Source organism: Ammospiza nelsoni, chromosome 1 (assembly GCF_027579445.1).
Source record: "Ammospiza nelsoni isolate bAmmNel1 chromosome 1, bAmmNel1.pri, whole genome shotgun sequence".
NCBI lineage: Eukaryota > Metazoa > Chordata > Aves > Passeriformes > Passerellidae > Ammospiza > Ammospiza nelsoni.
In genome coordinates this window covers 49,840,637-49,860,658 of record NC_080633.1, presented here as the reverse complement: position 1 = coordinate 49,860,658, position 20,022 = coordinate 49,840,637, and the positions used below count along the sequence as shown (strand labels likewise).

General features: G+C 39.5%; 1 protein-coding gene across 2 annotated transcripts in view; it reads left to right on the top strand.

Moving 5' to 3' along the window:
* Window positions 1-2,257: 2,257 nt before the first annotated feature.
* The window catches only part of PDCD6IP (programmed cell death 6 interacting protein), a 30,605-nt gene continuing 12,840 nt past the window's right edge, over window positions 2,258-20,022 (top strand). The window contains exons 1-7 of one of the 2 annotated variants that reach the window (XM_059466275.1): window positions 2,258-2,529; window positions 8,534-8,588; window positions 10,333-10,402; window positions 13,471-13,598; window positions 14,165-14,318; window positions 17,461-17,561; window positions 19,217-19,333. In XM_059466275.1, the coding sequence (XP_059322258.1) occupies window positions 2,324-2,529; window positions 8,534-8,588; window positions 10,333-10,402; window positions 13,471-13,598; window positions 14,165-14,318; window positions 17,461-17,561; window positions 19,217-19,333 (831 nt within the window). In that variant the 5' untranslated portion in view covers window positions 2,258-2,323. Of the gene's footprint in view, window positions 2,530-8,533; window positions 8,589-10,332; window positions 10,403-13,470; window positions 13,599-14,164; window positions 14,319-17,460; window positions 17,562-19,201; window positions 19,334-20,022 lie in introns of both variants that reach the window. The other variant, XM_059466268.1, reaches the window with a different exon arrangement.

The following is a 20,022-nucleotide window of genomic DNA, read 5'->3' as shown; positions in this document are numbered from 1 at the left end:
GTTAAGACTGATTTCTCAGGCTCTACCCTTTTCCTCTTATGCACCACCACTTTAGACATTCACGACAAAGACAGCTCTGCTTAGCACAGAACACTTTCAGAATGGAGTGATCTCCTGCTTTACAGCAAAACTCATGGTCTGCTGCAACATGAGAACAAATATGTAATTTTAAAAGCACTTTTACTGTTCCTTTTATGGTGTCATCACCTGGTGGCTTATGAAAATATCAGGCTTGGAGGCTTACCTGTCTGGAACAAAGGGGAGAAGAAAGGGGGAGATGAGCACAAGGGCTGAATATTCCCTTTTGGTCCCCAGACCAGGCAGCCTGGCAGGCTGAGTGCCTGTTTCACTCCTCTGAGCCATGCTGGGCTGAGTCAGCAGAAAGCAGGCATGATGTGAACAGCTGATCCATGACTACACAACACGAGAATCCGTTCCTTTTCCTGCCAATAGAGACATTTGAACTTTTGCTACAGAGAAGCCCCTTTTCACTTGAATTTAAGGCAGCAGCCCTTAGGGTGGGTTGAGAACAGGACCCTGTGAGGCATTACATGCCTGTCTGCTGCACCACCTTTCTCAAGGCCACCACTGTCACTGCCATGTCACAGCTTGTGTTCCCAGCTGGTGAGGTTTTCCCTTGCCACAGCCAAGCTCCACAGTCACATCTCGAGTGCTCGAGGTCACTGCCTTCCTGGGGTCCCCCTGGATGTGCTGACCCTCTGACAGCCGGGGTTCATCTGGGGAGGGAGCACAGTGCCCTTCTCCCCTCAGGCAGCTGAACTGGGGATACCAAACCCTGCATCTCATAGTCTTAGATGAGGGGATCATACTGAGCCCATCAAGATTTGAGTCCCTCAAGGTTTGAATTAAATTTTGTACCTTTTTTGAAATTGTTAATTAGTAGCTGTAGCTGGACAGGTATGATTAAGTAATTGCACAGTGAGCATCACATGGTGCCAAACTCCTTTCGGTGGTGCCCAGCAACAGGGTGAGGAGCAATTGCCATAAACTAAAACACAAGAAGTTTCTCATCAACAAGAGGAAGAACTCCACATTCAGGGCGGCCGAGTACTGGAACAGGCTGCCCAGGGTGAATGTCTGGAGACATTCCAAACCCACCTGGATGTGTTCCTATGTCACCTGCTCTAGCTGACCCTGCCTTGGCAGTGTGAAAAATGCCAATCACTTGGGTTTTTTAAAAGATTTTAAAAGTTTAATAGTAATAAAATGGTAATAAAAATAGTAATACAATTAGAGTAATAATAATTTGGACAGTTTGAATTAGGACAATATGAGACAACAGAGACAAAGAGTTACGGACGTCCGGGTACCTTTTTCTGGGCAGCACAAGCCTGAAAAAGGATCCCTGTTAACAGAGGATTAACCCTTAAAAACAATAGCTGTTGCATATTCATACACTTCATACACAATGCATAAATTCCATTCAAACACAGGATTCTGTCTGGTTATTGTCAACTTCCTCTGAATCCTAACAGCGCCTTCGAGGTGGGAAGAAGTTCAGTTTCTTCTGATAAGAGGGCAACAAATTCTTTTTGTCTGAAAGATTTAGGTGTCCTATGGCTGCTATCTTGCTGCAAGTCCTTTCTTTAAAAAAAGTATCCTACATAGCATAGTTTCTATTTTAACATTTTTTATAACCTAAAACTATATTTAACACACTACTTGAGAGAATTAATACAGCATTACTTTCTAACACAACACATATAATATTCATTTTAATATTTGTGAAAAGCCAATCATAAAATACGCATTTTTCACAGTAAGGAGTGCTGGACTAATGGTCTCCCTTCCAACCCTAACGATCCGGCTTGCACGCTTGCCTAACCTTTTGTTTTGAGCATAAAATAATCCCAAAATGGTCTGTCCGGACAAGAGCTACCACGAGTGAGGGCGGCAGAACCCAGCAGACTCCAGACTCAAACTGAGGGAAGAACTGCGCCTGCAGATTAATTAGCGCCACAAGCGACAGATATAACCACCAAATAGGAACTTGGTTACTAATTAATAAAGTTATTCCATTTAGAACCAGTAAACGCTGATGCCTTTGTTTGTTAATATGTGTAAATAGCATAAAGTTTTGATGACGGGTGAGCCCGCCTTCCGCGGGTCTCGCGGCCGGGCGCTCCCCTCAGGAGCGGCTCCCGCTCCGGGGGCGGTATCGGGACAGCGGCGCGGGAGGCGGGACAGGGCGCGCGCGTGCGCGGCGCTCCCGGAAGCGCGGCGGCGGACCGGGAAGGGGAGCCCGGCGCTGCGGCGAGGAGCGGTGTCGGTGGCGGCTCTGCCCGCCCGCCCGGCGTCGGCCATGACGAACTTCATCTCGGTGCAGCTGAAGAAGGCCTCGGAGGTGGACCTGGCCAAGCCGCTGTGCAAGTTCATTCAGCAGAGCTACCCGGGCGCCGAGGCGCAGGCCGAGCACTGCCGGGCCGCCGAGGAGCTCAGCAGGCTCCGCAAGAGCGCGCTCGGCCGCCCGCTCGACAAGCACGAGAGTTCGCTGGAGACCCTCCTCAGGTAGGGGCCCCCACCCCCGTTATCTCCCGGTTCGTCCATCTCCCCCTGCCCTGGTTCCCCGCGAGGCCCCGGCGGCAGCTCCGGGCCCTGGGCGTGGCGGAGCCGGAGCCAGGTGCGGGCGGGCCCAGGTGTGGGCGGCCTTTCCTGCCGGCAGGAGGCGGCCGGGGCTGCCGGGCCGGCTCCGGCGGCCTGTGGGATGCCGGCGCCCCGGCGCTCGGGTGTCCTGCGGCATGCCGGTGTCCCCGGCCCTCGCCGCGCCGCCCGGGTGTCCTGGGGTGTCACATGATGGCAGCGCGGGGAGGGGAAGGCCTTGTCCCCATCAACATCCCCTTCCCAGGGTTTGTGTCTGCCAGTAGCTCTTAGGTGTACGTAGAAATTGTAAAAGCAGACAGCGTTAAGTGTTTGGAAGAGAGTTTAGAGATCACCCAGTCCCAACCCCCGCAGCCGCCATGGGTAGGGACACCTCCCCTAGACCAGGTTGCCCAAGGCCTTACATGCAGCTTGGCCTTGAGCAGTGCAGGGCTGGGGCACCCACAGCCTCCCTGGGGAAATCCCTCTGCCAGTGCCTCACCTCCCTCACAGTAAGAAGTTTCTTTGAATGTGAATTTCCCCTCTTCCAATTTGTACCCATGACAGACCATTTTGTTTTCCATATAGGGTTGGTGTTTCTTTCTCTTCAGTGTTACCTTTTGCTATTACAGCTTTCTTTTCACTTCCTGTTCAGTTCTGTGTGTGGATTTGTTTTTGTGTTTTGTTACTAGCGTGATTTCCTTTTGTTTTCTATGTTTAGCAGCTCCTTAATGTATTTGTGAAGTCACATCCTTTCGTTTTTTCTGCTTAACATAGTTTGCTGTCAGAAAGTTTAATAGAGTTTCTATGGTGCTGGAGTTACCATAGGTTAGATAAGCAAAAGATTCATCTGTGCCTTGTGCCTGGTGAAGTGCATAAAGCCTGCATTAGGACTAACAGCTCCATTGTCCTACCTGCCCAAAGCACTTAGGGATTGCAGTGTTGAGAAGAAAGAGAAGGAGAGGGTCCAGAGAAGGACCACAAAGATGATAGGGCTCTGGAGTATCTCCCTTACAAGGAGCTGCGCCTGTTTAATCTGGAGAAGACTGGAAAGGATTGTAGGGGATTGCAGAGAAATACCTCACAGGCAAGTTTTGAGAGGATGCTGCTGGTCCCTTCTCAGTAGTGCCCAGTGACAGGATGAGGAGCAGTCGCCATAAATTAAAGCACAAGAAGTTGTACCTCAACATGAGGAAGAAATTGTTTATGTTGAAGGTGACAGAGCATGGGAATGGGTTTTCCAGGGAGGATGTGGAGTCTGTCTTTCTGGAGACATTCAAACCTCACTTAACAAGTGCCTTGCCAAAAAGAAGGCAAGTTTTGTAAAATAAGTTGCTGATGATTATCAACCCTTCACTGGTATTTGGGCTGTAAAAGCTCTGACTCCACTGATTGTGTTTTACAGTAGCTTTGTAGTTCCCTGCTCTATTTCTGTCTACTGCTGTGTATGCTTTTGAAGGTACTTGAGTTTATCCCTTTGAAGGTCGGGGAAATTGTGAGCATCTGTGAACGGAGAGAGGAACTTTGGTACCCAAATTGAAAAGCAGATTATGTTTCTTTGGAATTGAGCTTCATTTGAGCATGCTGGAACCGAGCTTCCTTTTCTGAAGGTGCCAGTCAGGTTTGTTGTTAGTTTCTGTCTGAAATCCCTGTTTGGCACAGCCACATTGTGTGACTTCACACGAACAGTTGCTTTGCAGCACCAAAAGAAGGCAACCCCCTTTTCAATTTTGATCCTTGCACCTTTTCTGGAAGGCAGAATGTATGCGTGGCATTCTGAGCAACTTGAATGAGTTCAGTGGAGTGTCAGACAAACATCAGAGATGGTGCAAAAATAAATAAAAGTAGTGTTTTGGAAAGCCAAGAGGCTGAGCAGAACCTCCCTCTTTCAGAGTCAGCCAGTTATTAAATGAATTTATCCATAGTATGCAACTTCACCTCAGGTTTTCCCTCTGAATAATCAAGGGAAACCACTTGCAATTGCATAATTACCTAATTACCAGCTTTGAGTCAATTCCACGTGCAGTGATCTGTTCTCCCTGCTGGAGATGATCAGCAGTGATCACCAGATGAGTTTAGCTGGCCCAGATGCTCTTGCAGTAGACTGGAGCTGTTGGATGTAGCTCTGAACTGATGTAAACATGAAGTGATACCCTCCCATGCTGAAGTTCCTCTCTTAAAACGTCTGCATTTTTAATTGTATTGCTTGAGAATATTTGTTCTTTTTATAGTGACAGTGAGATAGGATGAAGGTCTGAATTAACTGTAAGTTAGTGAAGATAAAACAAACAGATGCATATTTTCCCTTATTTCTAACAAGTTATGCCTGTTTAGTCCATTTCTGACCATTTATATTCATTGCAGTTGCTAGAAAATCATTTTGCTCTTACTCTGTAAGAGTATTCTGACATATATTCTCTTAACTATTCTGTAAGGCACAGTTATTTTAAACTGTCTGCATATCCAGAAGTTTGAAGTATCCAGTGCCTGAATGCCTTTTGTTTCCTCTGAAAATCTCTGCCTCTCCAACTTCCAGTGTTTTTCTGCTGGTGTTTAAGAACAATACTCAGTCTTAATGTTTAATTTCATTGACGTTGGAGTTTAAAATGTTGTTGGTGAAGTAAGGTTAGAAGAACTAATTAGAACCTTGCATACCATTTGCATAGTTTTACTTCCTTGTGGCTTTTTATAGACCTTAATACCTAGTAGAGCATTGTAGACCATTTAACTGTTAAGAAATGAGGGCTTAATCTTCTGCCAACTAATCTAGGATTTGCCCATGGTTTTGTGATTTCTAGAAGCCTTGTTTTGCTGAGTAGTCACTCTAGACTTTTTTTTTCTTTTATGGAAGAAGTGAGCCCTGTTGGAGCCACATCTCCTAGACAAGCATTGACCAATAAAGCTTGAAAGGTGTGGTGTGCTGTTGTTCAGCTGATAAATGCAAATGCTTCTCTTGGAGAAACATTTGAGATAGATGAGCACCATTTCACTGGGAAAGACCTCAGCCTGCTTCCAAGCTTGCTTTGTTTTGTGAGAATCTGAGTGCTCTGAAGGTGATGTAGGTGAGCTTGGTACAGATGTTTCCCCTTAAATTCTGTCGTGGCAGATTTGATTTAGTGGTGGGTTTTTTTTTTTTTTTTAAGTTCTGAGTATAATTATAGCTTCAAGGGATTCCTTGCTTCCTCCAATATTAAAGATAACCTGGATTTTATTTCCTTTTTCTGGAGACGTGGAATATTAGTGCAAGTTTATTTGGTTTAATTTTGCTAACAACTCCTGCAGTTTTTTTTTTTAAAAAGAAAATCGGGAAATAGAAGGGGGGTGGGAGGAGTGCACAGTTTTATTTTGAATGCTCAAATTCCCTTAGGGCTGAAAGTTGCAGTTGTGATTTCTAGCTGTGAGTTCAGGACTCTGGTTCTTATCTTGAAGAGCAAAGACAGATCTTTGGTCTTTTTGATGTTCTTTTGAAGGAGATTTTTCTTTAAGATTCTTTGGAGGAGGCACATTATTTGTGTTTAATGCAGTACATAAATTTTAGTTAAATTCTAATTTAAACCTTGACTGCCTACTCATTTGATGACCTCTTTTTGCTGGCATTTAGGAGTGTATAATGCCAGTTTTGATGAGAGATTGCTGTATTTTGAGCACTAGATCTGTGTTGCTGACATGTGCCCCTCCCTTTTACTGCTGCAGTTGTAGTTCCTCACTGGCACAGCCAAACTCACCACTCCTCTGTGTTGTGCCCTGTGTTCTTTGTATCTTGATAGTTTAAATTACTGTAAATTTAGTTTTAAATTACACCTTTATATTTACTGTCCTCCTCTGTGTGTAACTGACTTGTGCATCCATTGTGGCTTTTCCTTCTGTAGTTACTTTCTGGTTTTGTACTGATGGTTTTGTGCTGTTCTGTGGTTAACATCTTCATGTACCATTTTTGTATGTTTAATTTTATGCGTACTGTTATATTTATACCGTTTATATTTATAAAACTAAAAAACTTTATGTGGTTGTATTCTGGGATTTTTTTTTTCTGTCTGCAGAGTTTTAAAGAGCTCTTAACTCTTGAGTAGATTTTCAAGTTCTCTAATAAGAAGAAATAACATCACATGCTTAAAATAGTAAAGAAAACAGCGAACATAAATTCTGAACTTGTTTAAAACCAACCAAACAAAAAGCCCTTCTTAGGAGGAGTTATACACCTCTCTGGCTTATTTTGTCTGTGCTAATGTTGACACAAAGAATAGCCTGTTCGCAGGGAGCCAAGGCTTGGGCACACCCGGCTTCACAAGGACATTTGACAAGCTTTGCTCCTTTACTCCATCCTCATGGCAGATGAGGACAGTGTAATCGTGGAATGTGGGAGGACAGCTTGGCTTTAGCGGCAGCTTTTAGTTAACAAATTAAACTGAGTCAAGAGGAGACAGCATGCAAAGTCTCCTTTTCTTTGTGATACTGTGTTAAAGCAAGTGTATTGAGACCAGACCAGGCCAATGGAGGAAGTATATTTAAATATATATTAGCAGTAATCTTCAGGGCTAGTTGTTATTTTTAACTATACCTTTCACAAAGTTGGTAAGTTGTTTAATCTTGATAAAATTGCCATCACAGTAAATGTTTGCAGACTTTTGTTTAGCCTTACAAGCAATTTCTTTCAGTTCATTTATTGGTGGAAGTCCTTTTGCTGTTGCAGATTATTGTAGTTTTTGACATGGCTTGGTATATTGTGTCTTAAATTGCAGTGGCTCATGTGAAGTCAGAGACCTGTAGTCTGATATACATTGGCAGATACAATTAACTGAAGAATACACTAACACTGGTTTTATTATATACGAGTTTTGAAAATTTTTCTTGAATTTTTAAACGAATGTTTATTGTCTGTACAATGCAGGTCTTGTACATGCATCTCATGCCTGTATCTGTTGTGATCAATATTTAATAGTGAAAGGAGCTGGGAACAATGTTAGTCCTGTTTCATAGACTGTGAAAACCATTACTGCAAGGTGTTTTGTATATTGGGAATAGAAATTCTTTATAAAACAATTTGCCCAATATAATGTTGAGCATATAGCTGCATGGCCAGTGCTGCAGGAAGAGTATAGGAAACAGGCTTCACATGTTATGTGTTCTTAGCAGTTAAAGAGTTTCATGTTCTGCATCTAGCCTGTCATGTTTAACAAATGGTGCAGGTGCAGGTCAGCACTCAGGAAAACTTGGAATTCCTTACTGTTACCTGGATAGATTGGAAGGGACTGTGCTATATTCAGTACATTATCTTTCCGGCATCCTTTCCTAAACATCTTCCACTGTGACTAGTCAAAATATTGTAATGTAGAAGTTGTGGATTTAATTCACTGTGACTACTAGAATATATTCCAATGAAAATTAAGTTTGCAACTAAAGAATTTTATCAATGATTGGTCCAACTGGTACTGTGCAAGGCAAATGGCATCTATTTCAAAAACATTGAAATTGGGTTATAATGGTAAGATCAGGAGAGTACAGTGTAGCATGTTAATATTATGTTAAATGCTGCACTTAATTTACTTTTGCAGCATGACTTAATGTACTCATTGTCTGCCTGTATGTGTACAGGGACTCCTTTGCATGGTGCCTTTTCTAATCCACCATCCATCAGGCAGTGATACCTGGATCAGCTTTGTCTGAGATACTGTTTTACTTCCGACTGAGACAGGGTTCCCATGTTATCTGTGAAAAACCACCTCCTGCTGAACTTGCTCCTCTACTGAAAGAATCTCTTTATACAGAAACTGTCCAGCCTGCAAATCCTCCATTTCTACAAATGAGCTTCTTAATTAATTGTGTGTAGGATTTTTGTGCCCTTCTCCCTACTTTATATGCCAGTTTAATAAACCAAAACTATTAATTTCATTTATCGAATAGCTGTGTGTTTATTTTCTTTTTTTTTTTTTTTTAGATACTATGATCAGCTGTGTGCAATTGAACCAAAGTTTCCATTCTCTGAAAACCAGGTAAGAAGACTGCCAAACCAGTTACTGAATCATGGCACCTGTGATGTGTGACTTCCAAGCCTGTACCTAATCCCCTAACGAGTACTTTTATTGAACAAGACAGCTAATCTCTCTGAGCCTTATTTTCCTAATCTCTGTTTATTTGCTAGTTGGTGCTCACATTCAGTCTATGCTGTAACTTCACCTCTAGTGGACATAAATGCCTTTGTTTTACAGATTGAGAAGCATTTTGCCTTTGGCTAGGTGATCACTGTGGTCTAGGGCAGAAAGGATTGGGCTCTGCTGATTCCTCTTCAACTCTCTGCTTTCCAAGAAGTCTATTTCATGCTATGTTCTAAAGGATTTTAAATTCATAATTTCTATGGGAAAACCTATAGAAGTGGATGGAATCTGATCTTTGTTTTCTGAAGCAGGAGAGGTGTTTCCTTTACAATAGAATATTCCATTTAAGAGCTTATCACTTTATTCCTGCCTCTGCATGACATAGTTTTTATGTAGGTAGTGTTCATTAGGGTTTGGGGTTTTTTCTTGCCATATTTCTTTAGAATCATGTCTCTAGAGAGACATTCAGCTGAACTTCTCCCTTTTGAAGGCTTCTTCACGTGGAGACAGGAATAGATCTGTAGGCTCCTGTGTTTTGTTGGAGAAAAGTGTGGATTTTCTTTCAATGTGTTTACAAATAAGAATTTATATTTCTTTATCTACAAATCGTACTTCAATGGTAATATTATGATCAAAAGGAGAAATTTCTTAATTTCTTTCAGTCTTACAGGTTTTAAGTAATGTTAATCTATTTCTAACTTCTACGTGAGTTTTGCATGTAGCTGCATTTGCTTGCACATTGATTTTCAGTGAGCAAATCCTTTGCTATGGTAATCTGCAAACCCTGAGACAAGGAAAACTGGAAAACTTAGACAGCAAGATCTGCATGTCTGTAAACTGTTCCACCTAAAGGGAGAAGTAGTGGAAGCAGCAATGCAGCTGGGGACCAGAATGTCCTGTACTAGCCCTGCTGCTAGAGGAAAATACACTCTCAAGCAGTACTGTAGCTCTTTCTGAAGTGGTTCTCCCCAAGCACTTTAAACTGAGGAAGTTTGCCATCTTTTCTGGTTTGATACCAGTTGCCTACAATTACTTGATCAGGTGAAGAAGGAATTGAATTGTGGAACTTGTAAGCAGATTCAATGAAGTGTTTGCATTGCCTCTGAAGTATATGCTGGAAGTATAAATAAAACACAGTGTTTCTACCTCCATTCTCTTTCCTGAGGGCATTTCCTGATAATGCTGCTATTGAATTCATTCATAATAATGAGTGGATTTTGGTATTTCACAACAGCTCCAAATACACAGATAATTTGGCACACTGGAAACTGCCTGATTGGGTGGTTTCCTTAAACTGTGATTATACCAACCCATCAGGCTTACTGGGAGAGGAGGAATTGTTCAGAAACAAATTTATCTGTTGCTCAGAGTATGAACAGAGCTGAAAAATGATTCTGACAATTTCTGTCTTGTCTACTTGAAATGTTTTGAGCAAACTAACAGAAAGGAAAAAATGTAGCATAATTTTGTTTTGAATACTTCTTGATGATTTCCTGAAACTTCCAGAATGTTTGTAATGTTCCAAGAAGCAAATGAAAGGTTTTATGCAATTAGGATATAAGGGCTAAATAGATAGATTTGGGGTATTTTAAGATTATATTTGATCTTAGAGGTAAAGATCTTTGTTTTTCACAATTTCCAGGTCTGTGTAACATTTACATGGAAAGATGCTTTTGACAAAGGATCTCTTTTTGGAGGATCTGCCAAACTGGGTACGTGAATGTAGCAAAAAACCCAAGTATTAATGATACTAAACTTTGAGAATGTTTTTATGTAGTTGAATTAATGTCTTTCTGGCATTCTGAACATAGCTTTCAAGTGAATTCAACTGTATTGGTAATGGATTAATAACTTCTTTAACATTGATAATGAACATGTAAGCACCATGCAAAGAATTTTTACAAAATTGAGATTTTATATTAGATTTCCAGAGGCACAAGTAGATGTGCAGTCTGATAATAGTTGTACTGTGTGCTTCTCAGATGTCTTCTGGGAATAACTCCAGTTGATACTAATCAAAATTGTTCATGTTAACATTAAGATCCAGTAGATTTTGGGTAATGCAGCTCTTCCTGTTCTAAATGAGTAAGATGAAGAGTGCTTAGGAGTGAGTGAGTCCACTCCAGAAGAGGAGTGATGGTAGCTGGCTTCAGTAACCTAGTCTTGATACCACGTTTTCAAGAGAATAGAATTATTTCCCTGTGCTCCAAAATTACTCTTCTATAGCTTCTTTTTGAAATATTTTCATACAGATTTAATCACTTGGGAAGGAAAAAAAAAGTATTTTTTCCCATGAACATAATGAGTTTGAGTCTGATTTGTTTAGTCATAGAGGGACAATCCTGCACACAAATTCAGGGTTACTTGCCAATATAGAAGTAAGACTACATCCTTTGAGTGAGTGAGGAGTGGTTCAGATGTGTGTCATCATTCTTTTGTATTTCTATTTATACCTAAGTGTTCATCATGATCAGCATTGCAAGATGACCATGGCAATTTTGAAGTTCCAGACAAAGCCTGAAAAAGATATTTGAACTTACTCTGGTTTTATTTTTATTAAAGTTTTTTCCTGCTTTATACAGCTCTCTGTTAGCAACTACTGGAAATCTTTGCAGTTTTCTATATTCTGAATACACATGCTAGCAGTTGCACTTGTGTAAACCATATCTGTAACAATACACCTATGCCTACCTATGCATACTCAGGTGATCCTTGCTTTCTGTTCCAACTGTTCTAAGAAGTCCTGGATAATTGGAAACCTTCCTGGAGATGCTTTGGGGTTTTTTTTTCTCAGAATTTGGCTTGTTCTTTCTTCTTTGGGCCTAATATTTAATGAGGATTGAATCTATTTCTTTGTAAAGAAATTCAGAAATGTTTAATTATGATGGAAACATAGTCTGTGAATCACTAGAGATCTGTAATAATTGTGAGAAAAAAATCAGTAACCATAACAATGATGATTACCGTAAGAATTTGAATAAATGTGATGTTACTGCAGCTTGAGGAAGCTGGCTTGTCTGCAGGTTAATTATATGCTAGTCTAAATAATCTGTGAGGTAGATGGCCAAAAATTTATGCAGCAGTCTGTGTCAAATATCAAAGAAGTTTTTAACTGAGATGAGAGTAATGCTCTGTTAACAAACAATGGGATTAGGGTCATTTTGAAACTTTGAAGCAGATCTTGGTGGGAAGAAATTAACAAAAAGAGATCAGAATTGGTGGTGAGGTTTGTCAGTGTAAAGCAAAGATATCAGGAATCAAGGAAGCAAAATTTCTCTTGACTTCTAAGAGGAGTTTCCAGATAGAAATTCAGCATAAAACTCCTGAGACTTCTGTGGCAACAAGATGCAGGGATGTAATTTGAGAGTTCTGGCTCTTGCAGTGGTGCTGAACTGTTGGCTTCCCACCTTCCCCTGGATCCCAAGTCTGTATCACAGTGGTATCTGACAGATAATGTGATTGCTTGAAAAGTGACTGAGTTCACAGCATGACACGTCATCTGAAATATATTGACTTAAGTTAATAGGTAGTGCTGGAAACAGATGAGTCTGTGGAAAATCTGTATTGCTGTAGTAAATCACACTTGTGCTGTGGTCCAGAGTATAAAGTAATTCTGCACTTCAGAAACTTTCATATTTTCTGTCCTGAGTTTTAGTGTTTTCCAAGTCTAAACAACTTTTGTCTGAGTTCAAGACCTTATTCTGATAAAAATTCTGGAAAATAAACTTAGAGAAGGGAGATGATCTAGATAAAATAATGACTGTGGCAGTGTAACTCAGAAAAAAGTGGGAAAAATTGCATGTCAGATTTAGGCTTACTTGCTGAAAACTTGGTGCAGGTTAGTGAGCACTAACATAGGAGCTTCAGAGAGGTGTTAGATAAATATGTAGCTGTTTAAGGAGGTTGGGTGTCAGTGAAATGAAAGAAATGTACATCTTGAGTACCTTCATGTTTTACTGATAACCGTACCTGGGTTTGTGAAATTGAAAATTCAGTAGTTGTCCCTCCTGTATTCTCCAGGAGGACTGTCTAGATACCTTTTGACACTGGTAGGAACTATTATCTACAGTATTTGTTTTTTTCAAGCACTTTCCTAGGGCAACTAACCTTTTGAAAGTGATTACTATTCAAAATGGTTCCTGTTCAGGTATTTCTAGTTTCAGAAGTGTGGGCTCCATCCTCTGGGCTGAAGAAGTACTGCAGGAATAGCTTCGAGTAGTCTACACTGCTGCCTAGTGAGATCAAGTTTTAACTAAGTAAATCCTTAACTGTTTCAGTACATGTATAAAGAAGATATTTTTCAGCATTTTCAGCCTGCAACAATAGCTTTAAAAGTGAAAATTTCCCTACATTTAAGTAGATAGAAAACAGAACATGTCCTTGTAATTGGTCACTCATTGCAAAGTGATTAATGTGTGGAAGTTCATATTTCAGATGACCACTTGGTAATGAATGCTTCAAAAGCCAAAAAGCTGCACTCTAGTTAGAAAGACTTTGAAGTTATTTTGTATACATTTTCATGCTACTGCTTTTATGTATTGTGTTGCTTTCTGTAGTTGCTCACATGGAAACAGTTTGTGGTAGTACTAAATTAGACTTTACAGTCTTCAGATTGAAGATGACTTCAACTTGACACGTTCAGTACGATTAGGGTTTTGTTTGTTTTTACTTGAAACTGTTGATACCTTTACTGATAAAGAGTAGTGTTTCATATGTAGGATGCTAGAGAACTGAAGTTTATTTTCTTAACAGTCTGGCTAACTGTCTGTCTTGTCTGTAGCTCTGGCAAGTTTGGGATATGAGAAGACCTGTGTTTTGTTCAACTGTGGAGCATTGGCAAGCCAGATTGCAGCAGAGCAGAATCTGGATAACGATGAAGGACTAAAAGCTGCAGCTAAGCACTATCAGGTACAGAGGCTCCCTGCTTCTGCATTCAGAATTTGTGTTGTTAAAACATCAAGTATCTCTCAATTTTAAAACTATATACACATTTATAAAAATGTGTACATATTTTCCTGCTCTTAATTGCAAACATGGATTGGCTGTGTACTTGATCTTGTGTCATATTTGTTTATCAGATTTGGAGGATATAATTCTATAGAGTTCTGCATACTCCTTCCTTCAAGCGAATTGGTAGCTAAACATTCAGCTTAAGATTTAATAATTTTAGCTAGTATAAATTTTAGTTTTCACAAATATTAGAGTAATAATCTCTTATGTCTTTCTGGAATGTGTTAAAATCTTAGGTTGTTAGGTGTAACCAATACACCATTATTTATAGTCTGTCATGATAATGGTCTCATTGTAAGTGGCTACAAGAACAAGAGGTCACAATGGCGTGTTTTTAATGACTAAACAATAAATGGGAGACCATAGACCAAAGAAACTTTCAAAAAAATTATATGTATTATATTTGTTAGTGGGAAAATGCATATGAAAAGAATGGGTGATAATATATTATTTTGTTTATTTAGTTTGCTAGTGGTGCTTTTCAACACATTAAAGACACAGTTTTGTCAGCCTTGAATCGAGAGCCTACAGTGGACATCTCTCCAGACACAGTTGGGACTCTCAGTCTTATTATGCTGGCTCAAGCCCAAGAAGTCTTTTTTTTGAAAGCGACAAGAGGTATACTTTAGTTTTTGTCTTGTATATTTAAGGGCATATTACAACTTGTCCCAAAACCTTAGAAGTGTTTTAAGTTACTAAGAGCCTGTCAGGGGTGTTTCAGAAGTTTTTATGTTTGCCTTTTCTGATCCTCCCCATGCTTCTTGCAGGTCATTAAACACAAAATACAGATGTCCCTTAAGAATTTGTCTAAGGTTCACCTGACAGTGCAGTTTTCCTGTCTGCTTTTTTATGTTCTTCATCTTCACAAATGATATTGCTAAATTATTTTTTTCCCTTTCTCCCTTGAAGACAAAAGACTCTCTGAATTAACTGAGAGTAGTAAAAGTGGGGCATAAGGGGTTTTGCAAGTACTCCCCTACTCCTCAGTCTAGGGAGCGATTTCACAAGAATTTAGAAAGAAATGACTGTGCTAGAAACCAATGAGATTTTCTAAGAGTTGAAGGGAAACAAATTCTGTTTGGTTGCTCCTGCTTTTAACAGAGAAACTCTTTGACCAGTTCTTTTAGAATGCCCAGTTATCTTGGGGAGGGAAATTCTGCGGGTAGAACAAAAAATAGTTTCCCTGGATATTAAGGGTTGATTGTGAAATAGACATTCAAAGTCTAGCTATCTTAACACCACTATTAGAGAACTTAGGCTTCAAATAAGTTTTCCGTGGAATGGTACTATCTTTGATACAAAATTTCTTACTCTTCTGCTCTTCTCTCTTTGTTCAGAAAAAGTTCTTCATCTAGAAGCTAAAGACATAGAGGTCAAATGTGATTGCCCACAAATGGCTCTCTCTCCTGACATTATTTGGAATACTTTGGAGGAAGACTTGGGTTATCTGAACTGTGATGTTTCTTGTCTTCATAGGGAAGATACCTGAAAACTCTTGTAGCCTTTCTGCTCTTAGGAGAAGCTCAACAAGAAGCTGTTGTCCTTCAGCCAGCTGATAAATTATGTTTGTTCTTTATCATGCTGGTAGTAGTATTTTAGTCTCTGGCCGTTTGGACATTGCTTTGAAATAAGTTAGTACAAGAAATAGCCAAAATGTTTCCTCAGGAACGGAGCAGGTGCTTCCCTCATTTTGTGTGACAAATAGATTGTCATTGTCTTGATTTCTTCTTTTCCAAAACATAAAAAAGATGAAACAAGGCTAATCCAAATCCCAGGTGTGCACAGTGACCTGAAGATTTTGTGATTACTCCCAAGACCACAAGTCTGACAGTGTTTTAAAGACAGTAAGGTTAATAATCATCTGATTATGAAGGCTGTAGATTTTGGTGGATTTAGGTTCTTTTCTCTGGGGGAAAGACATTTTGTGAAGAATCATGGTTGACAACATGATTGCCTTCAAAAACCCGTTTTTCAAGCGCAAATCCTTCAAAGTTAGATCTCAAACCAGAAATTAAGCTTCTTGCTGCATTGACTATTTACCTTACTTGGAATTTTCTGGGCTTTCTCTTATGTGAGATAGTCCATTTATCAGCTTACCAGCTACAATGGTATTTCTGATACAGCTGAGTTTATTGAGAAGTTAAAAGAAAGTAGAAGTATTTGACAAAAGCCAAATTGATCAGTCATCTCTAACTTCATTATGTAACTATAGGCCAGTTATTTTGTTTTCTGAGCCTTTCCTGATGTTTTAATGGTCTTGAAGTCTGAACATATTTGCTGTTCTGAATCAAATCTTACATTGTAGCTGCAATATTTTAAAGATACCTGAGTAAAAACTAAAGCTTCTGATGGTGAAAGATATGTTCTGAGTTGTCTGCATGGACAGATGAGTCTCCTCTAACATCTTCTTTGTTAATGGAATTGTAGTTAGTATGCCAGTATTTTTCCTTTCTTAATGGTCCAGCTATAGAAAGGAAGATGCAACTACTGCACATTTGGTGGGGCTAGAAAGGAAGTTATTTAGGTTTTTTGTGTGGTTTGTACTGCACCAGACAGGAACATTCTAGCAAAGAAGAAAGGTAATATATCTCATAAGCTACTTTCTCTCAGCTTGTCCTCTAAATCCTGTTCTTCAGTGAAAAGATCTTCCTGGCATACCTTAAACATGTTTACTTCATAGAAGCTGAATATAGTATATCACTGCTCATGTCTGAAATCCTGTAGATAGATGTGTGAGTATGCTGGTATGAGCAGACCACTTGGGAATTCTTTTGGTTGAATTTTGGCAGATAAACATACTCTGCAGAATTCCTAATCTCCCATAGTCCACAGTCATGCTTATCAGTATGTCAGTACCTAAGGGTCACTGGGTGCTTGTGTCTAAGGGCAGCTATTTAGAGTGGACAGCCAGTGTTTGCATTGATTGCCTGCCTTATCTTGGAAGGCTGAATTGCTAGTGCAGGCCAGAGGTTATCTTTATCTCTTTTATACAAGGATATAATCTCCAGCCTGCACTAGCAATAGTGCAAGTCTCCTGTATAGAAGGAGATAGAGAGCTGCAGAATGTTCCTATTCTAGCAGCTTTGGCTTCAGGAGCGGGATGAGGATGTGAGGCAGGGGATGCCACAGCAGATAGGCACATGTGCCGATAGGAAGTAGTGGATATGACTTTGAGGAGCTGTGGTTATTTATGTCTAGGAGTGGTGTTTCTATATTTGCTGTAAGCTGACAGTGGTGTGGACTGTAGTGGAAATGACCACTCCCTTCCCTATTGCAGCTTTTCAGAGTCCTGACATGGAACTGGGTTAGAAACAGATCCTGCTGAAAATAAAACCTATTTTGTTAACTAGATTTCAGCTAAATTCTTTGACTATTGGTGCACAAGTGCTTGTGCTGGCACTAGGAAGGGCTGGGAGCGAGCTGTGAGAGTTATGAGTGGGACTGTTGTGGCTTTTATTGGCAGCTTGCCATTGGTTTGAGGTAAAGCATCACTATTAATCCTGCATAAATGCTTGCAGCTGCCAAAAGATTTCTTGTACAACTGACTGAACCTTGGATGTCATAATTAAAGTAGAAATCCTGGAAACTGCTGCTGGATATCGAGAGGGAAGAATGGGATCCCACCTTTGAGATGTAATGTAAAGCTGTACACTTAAAATGCAGTTATTGCTGTTTAAAGATTAAATAATCGCCTGTTCAGTTGTAAAAATTTATGATTGTCTTAATTGTTCTTTGGTTTTTTTTCTTGTTCTCCCCACAGATAAAATGAAAGATGCTATCATAGCTAAACTAGCAAATCAAGCTGCAGATTACTATGGTGATGCTTACAAACAGTGTCAATATAAAGATACTTTGCCCAAGGTTAGTAACTCATGGGAATAATGTGGGATATGTTGTTATTGTGAGTAACTGTTATTGTTTACAGTGTACTTACTGAAAGACACTTAAAATGTGTATTCTCAACCTGTAATTTGAAAAACAGTGAAGAATCGAGGGGGCAAAAGAGTGTGGGGTTTTTTTAATAAGTAAGATCTCATTACATGAAGTGCATTTATTTGTAATGCATTTCATTAAAGTAAACTTGAAATGGTTATGGTGTTATTTAGAGATGCATTCTTAGAACTTAATGCCTTACTAAATCTGTTTTCAAACTAACACTTTCTATTTGGGCTTAATTGGCTCCTTAGTCTCAGTGTTTCCATGTGAAATTTGCTCTCACGTTGAGTACAGCATGAATACGGAGGTACTGTTCACTGACCTGTTAGTGACAAACATGACTGGAAGTCAGTGTGTCTTCTGCCTGCCTTATCTTGCACTGCCCCAAAGCAACCTTGATACTTGTAAAATATCCCAGTTTAATCTTGACTGGTGATTTGAATGCTGTTAGTTTTGGAAGAGGTAGAAAGATCTTTCTCATGTTCCTTGAATGTTTCCACGTAGGTGTTATGTTTATGATGATTTTGACAGGCAGTGAGATATAATACAGCCATTGCATTATGTTTTGTTGCTGTGTTCCTTTCTAAGCTGTAGATCTGCTCCTTGTTCCAGTTGCAAAGTAATTTGTCAAGTGAGGTTATTTGCAAGAGCATAAGGTTTGCTGCTTAACACCAGCTCTGAGAACAGTTCCATGTTTAGGAGTGTGCCGTGAAGGCTGATTGGATGTGTCGAACTCCAGTTGCAAGGCCTTTGAGACAGCTTTGTCTTCCAAATTTACCCTTTTTTTTTAATGTTATTTTTTCATCTCTGGGGGAGCAGCAAATTTGCAGAACTGTGAAGAAGCAGGTCTTTGTATACTGAGGTCTTTAAAACATCACTCTGGTTTTCCAGTGCTGCTTGATTTAAGAAATAAAACAGTAAGGCCAAATCCTTGATCTAAGACCATGTCTGTACTGTGCTCTGCAGCGTAATGTTTTCTTCATGTCTTGGTTGGTACTCCTGCAAAGATAAGTGCACTTATATAAAGTCTAAAAATGACTTTTAAGTTGCTTTCCATGTCAGTAGTTACTGGTCTTCTTTATTTGTTCTTTCATAATTGTAGTTGTTTTCTTGATAGGCCTGCTGCTGTTTTAAGTGTAATTACTTTGTTTAATTAAAAAACCAATCAAAACCAAAAAACCCCTAGAAGACCTATCTTTCCACCCACCTCCATTTCTTAAGAACACTGTCTTGGCTTTGTCTGGGGGTATTTGGATGTGTTCTTGCAACTGTCCTTTCTACTACATGCATGCATTTCTTATCTTTGAAGTAAATGTTGTGACTTCATGGCTTGGATTTAAATCATAGTTCATTTAAAATAATGAACACCAAGAATTTTGCAACAGCAGATTTAAAAAAAAAATTCAATCCATGCAAAGCCACATGATCTCTGACATTTACCTCTAATGTTTTAACCTATCTAAACCATTAATTGGGTGAATCTAATTTCCTTTTCTTCTTCCTTTTTCTTCCTGCATCCCATGTTGTCTGTGGTGGTTATTGTGGTTGGACTTTCCCCTGGTCAGTATTTTTATTTCCAGGAGGTGTTTCCTGTTCTGGCTGCAAAGCACTGCATTATGCAGGCCAATGCAGAATATCATCAGTCTATCCTGGCAAAACAACAGAAGAAATTTGGTGAAGAAATTGGGAGGTTACAGGTGAGTAACTTTCTTCTCTGAAAAATATGGAAAAACTTTTAATCCTGGAAAGCTGGGTTGGAGTTCTGAAATCCAAATAACTAAGAATAAATGTATTCAGAAATTGTTGAGCATGCTTATCACATGAATTGAATTATTATCAGCTGCAAAGATAAAAGTCACCTCTCTAACTTTTTCAAAGATGTGTTTTAGTGTTTTTTTGGCAATTTGATACTGCTTGACATGTTAAATCTTTATCTTAGTGTTTGCATAAGCTTTATATCTAAGTACAGCTAATATGACAGATTTCTTGATAAATTTTCCTATGTAATGTTATTAAAAATCCCCCAAAGATTAAAATTCTTCCTGATCTATACCTAGTATTTTGCTGATATCCTGCTTTAAATCCGAGTAATTTTAAAAAATTGTACAAACAGTTCTCTTTTTAGTCTTTATAGTTTTTTCCTCATGTGTTTTTTCTAGAGGGACTCAGATGTTGCAATAAATAAGGTTGTCTCCTGTTTTAAATACAGTAGAGAAAAAAAAAAAGCTAAAATGAACTACTTCCTTTAAGTCCCTGGAAATTTATTTTTGGAAAATGATTATATGAAATGCTACTAGTGAAGATCCATGTGCACTGTGCATCTTCTGATATGCAAGAAATTTGACAGGTGATCGTGTTGACATCTTGAAAGTTACTGTTATGCATT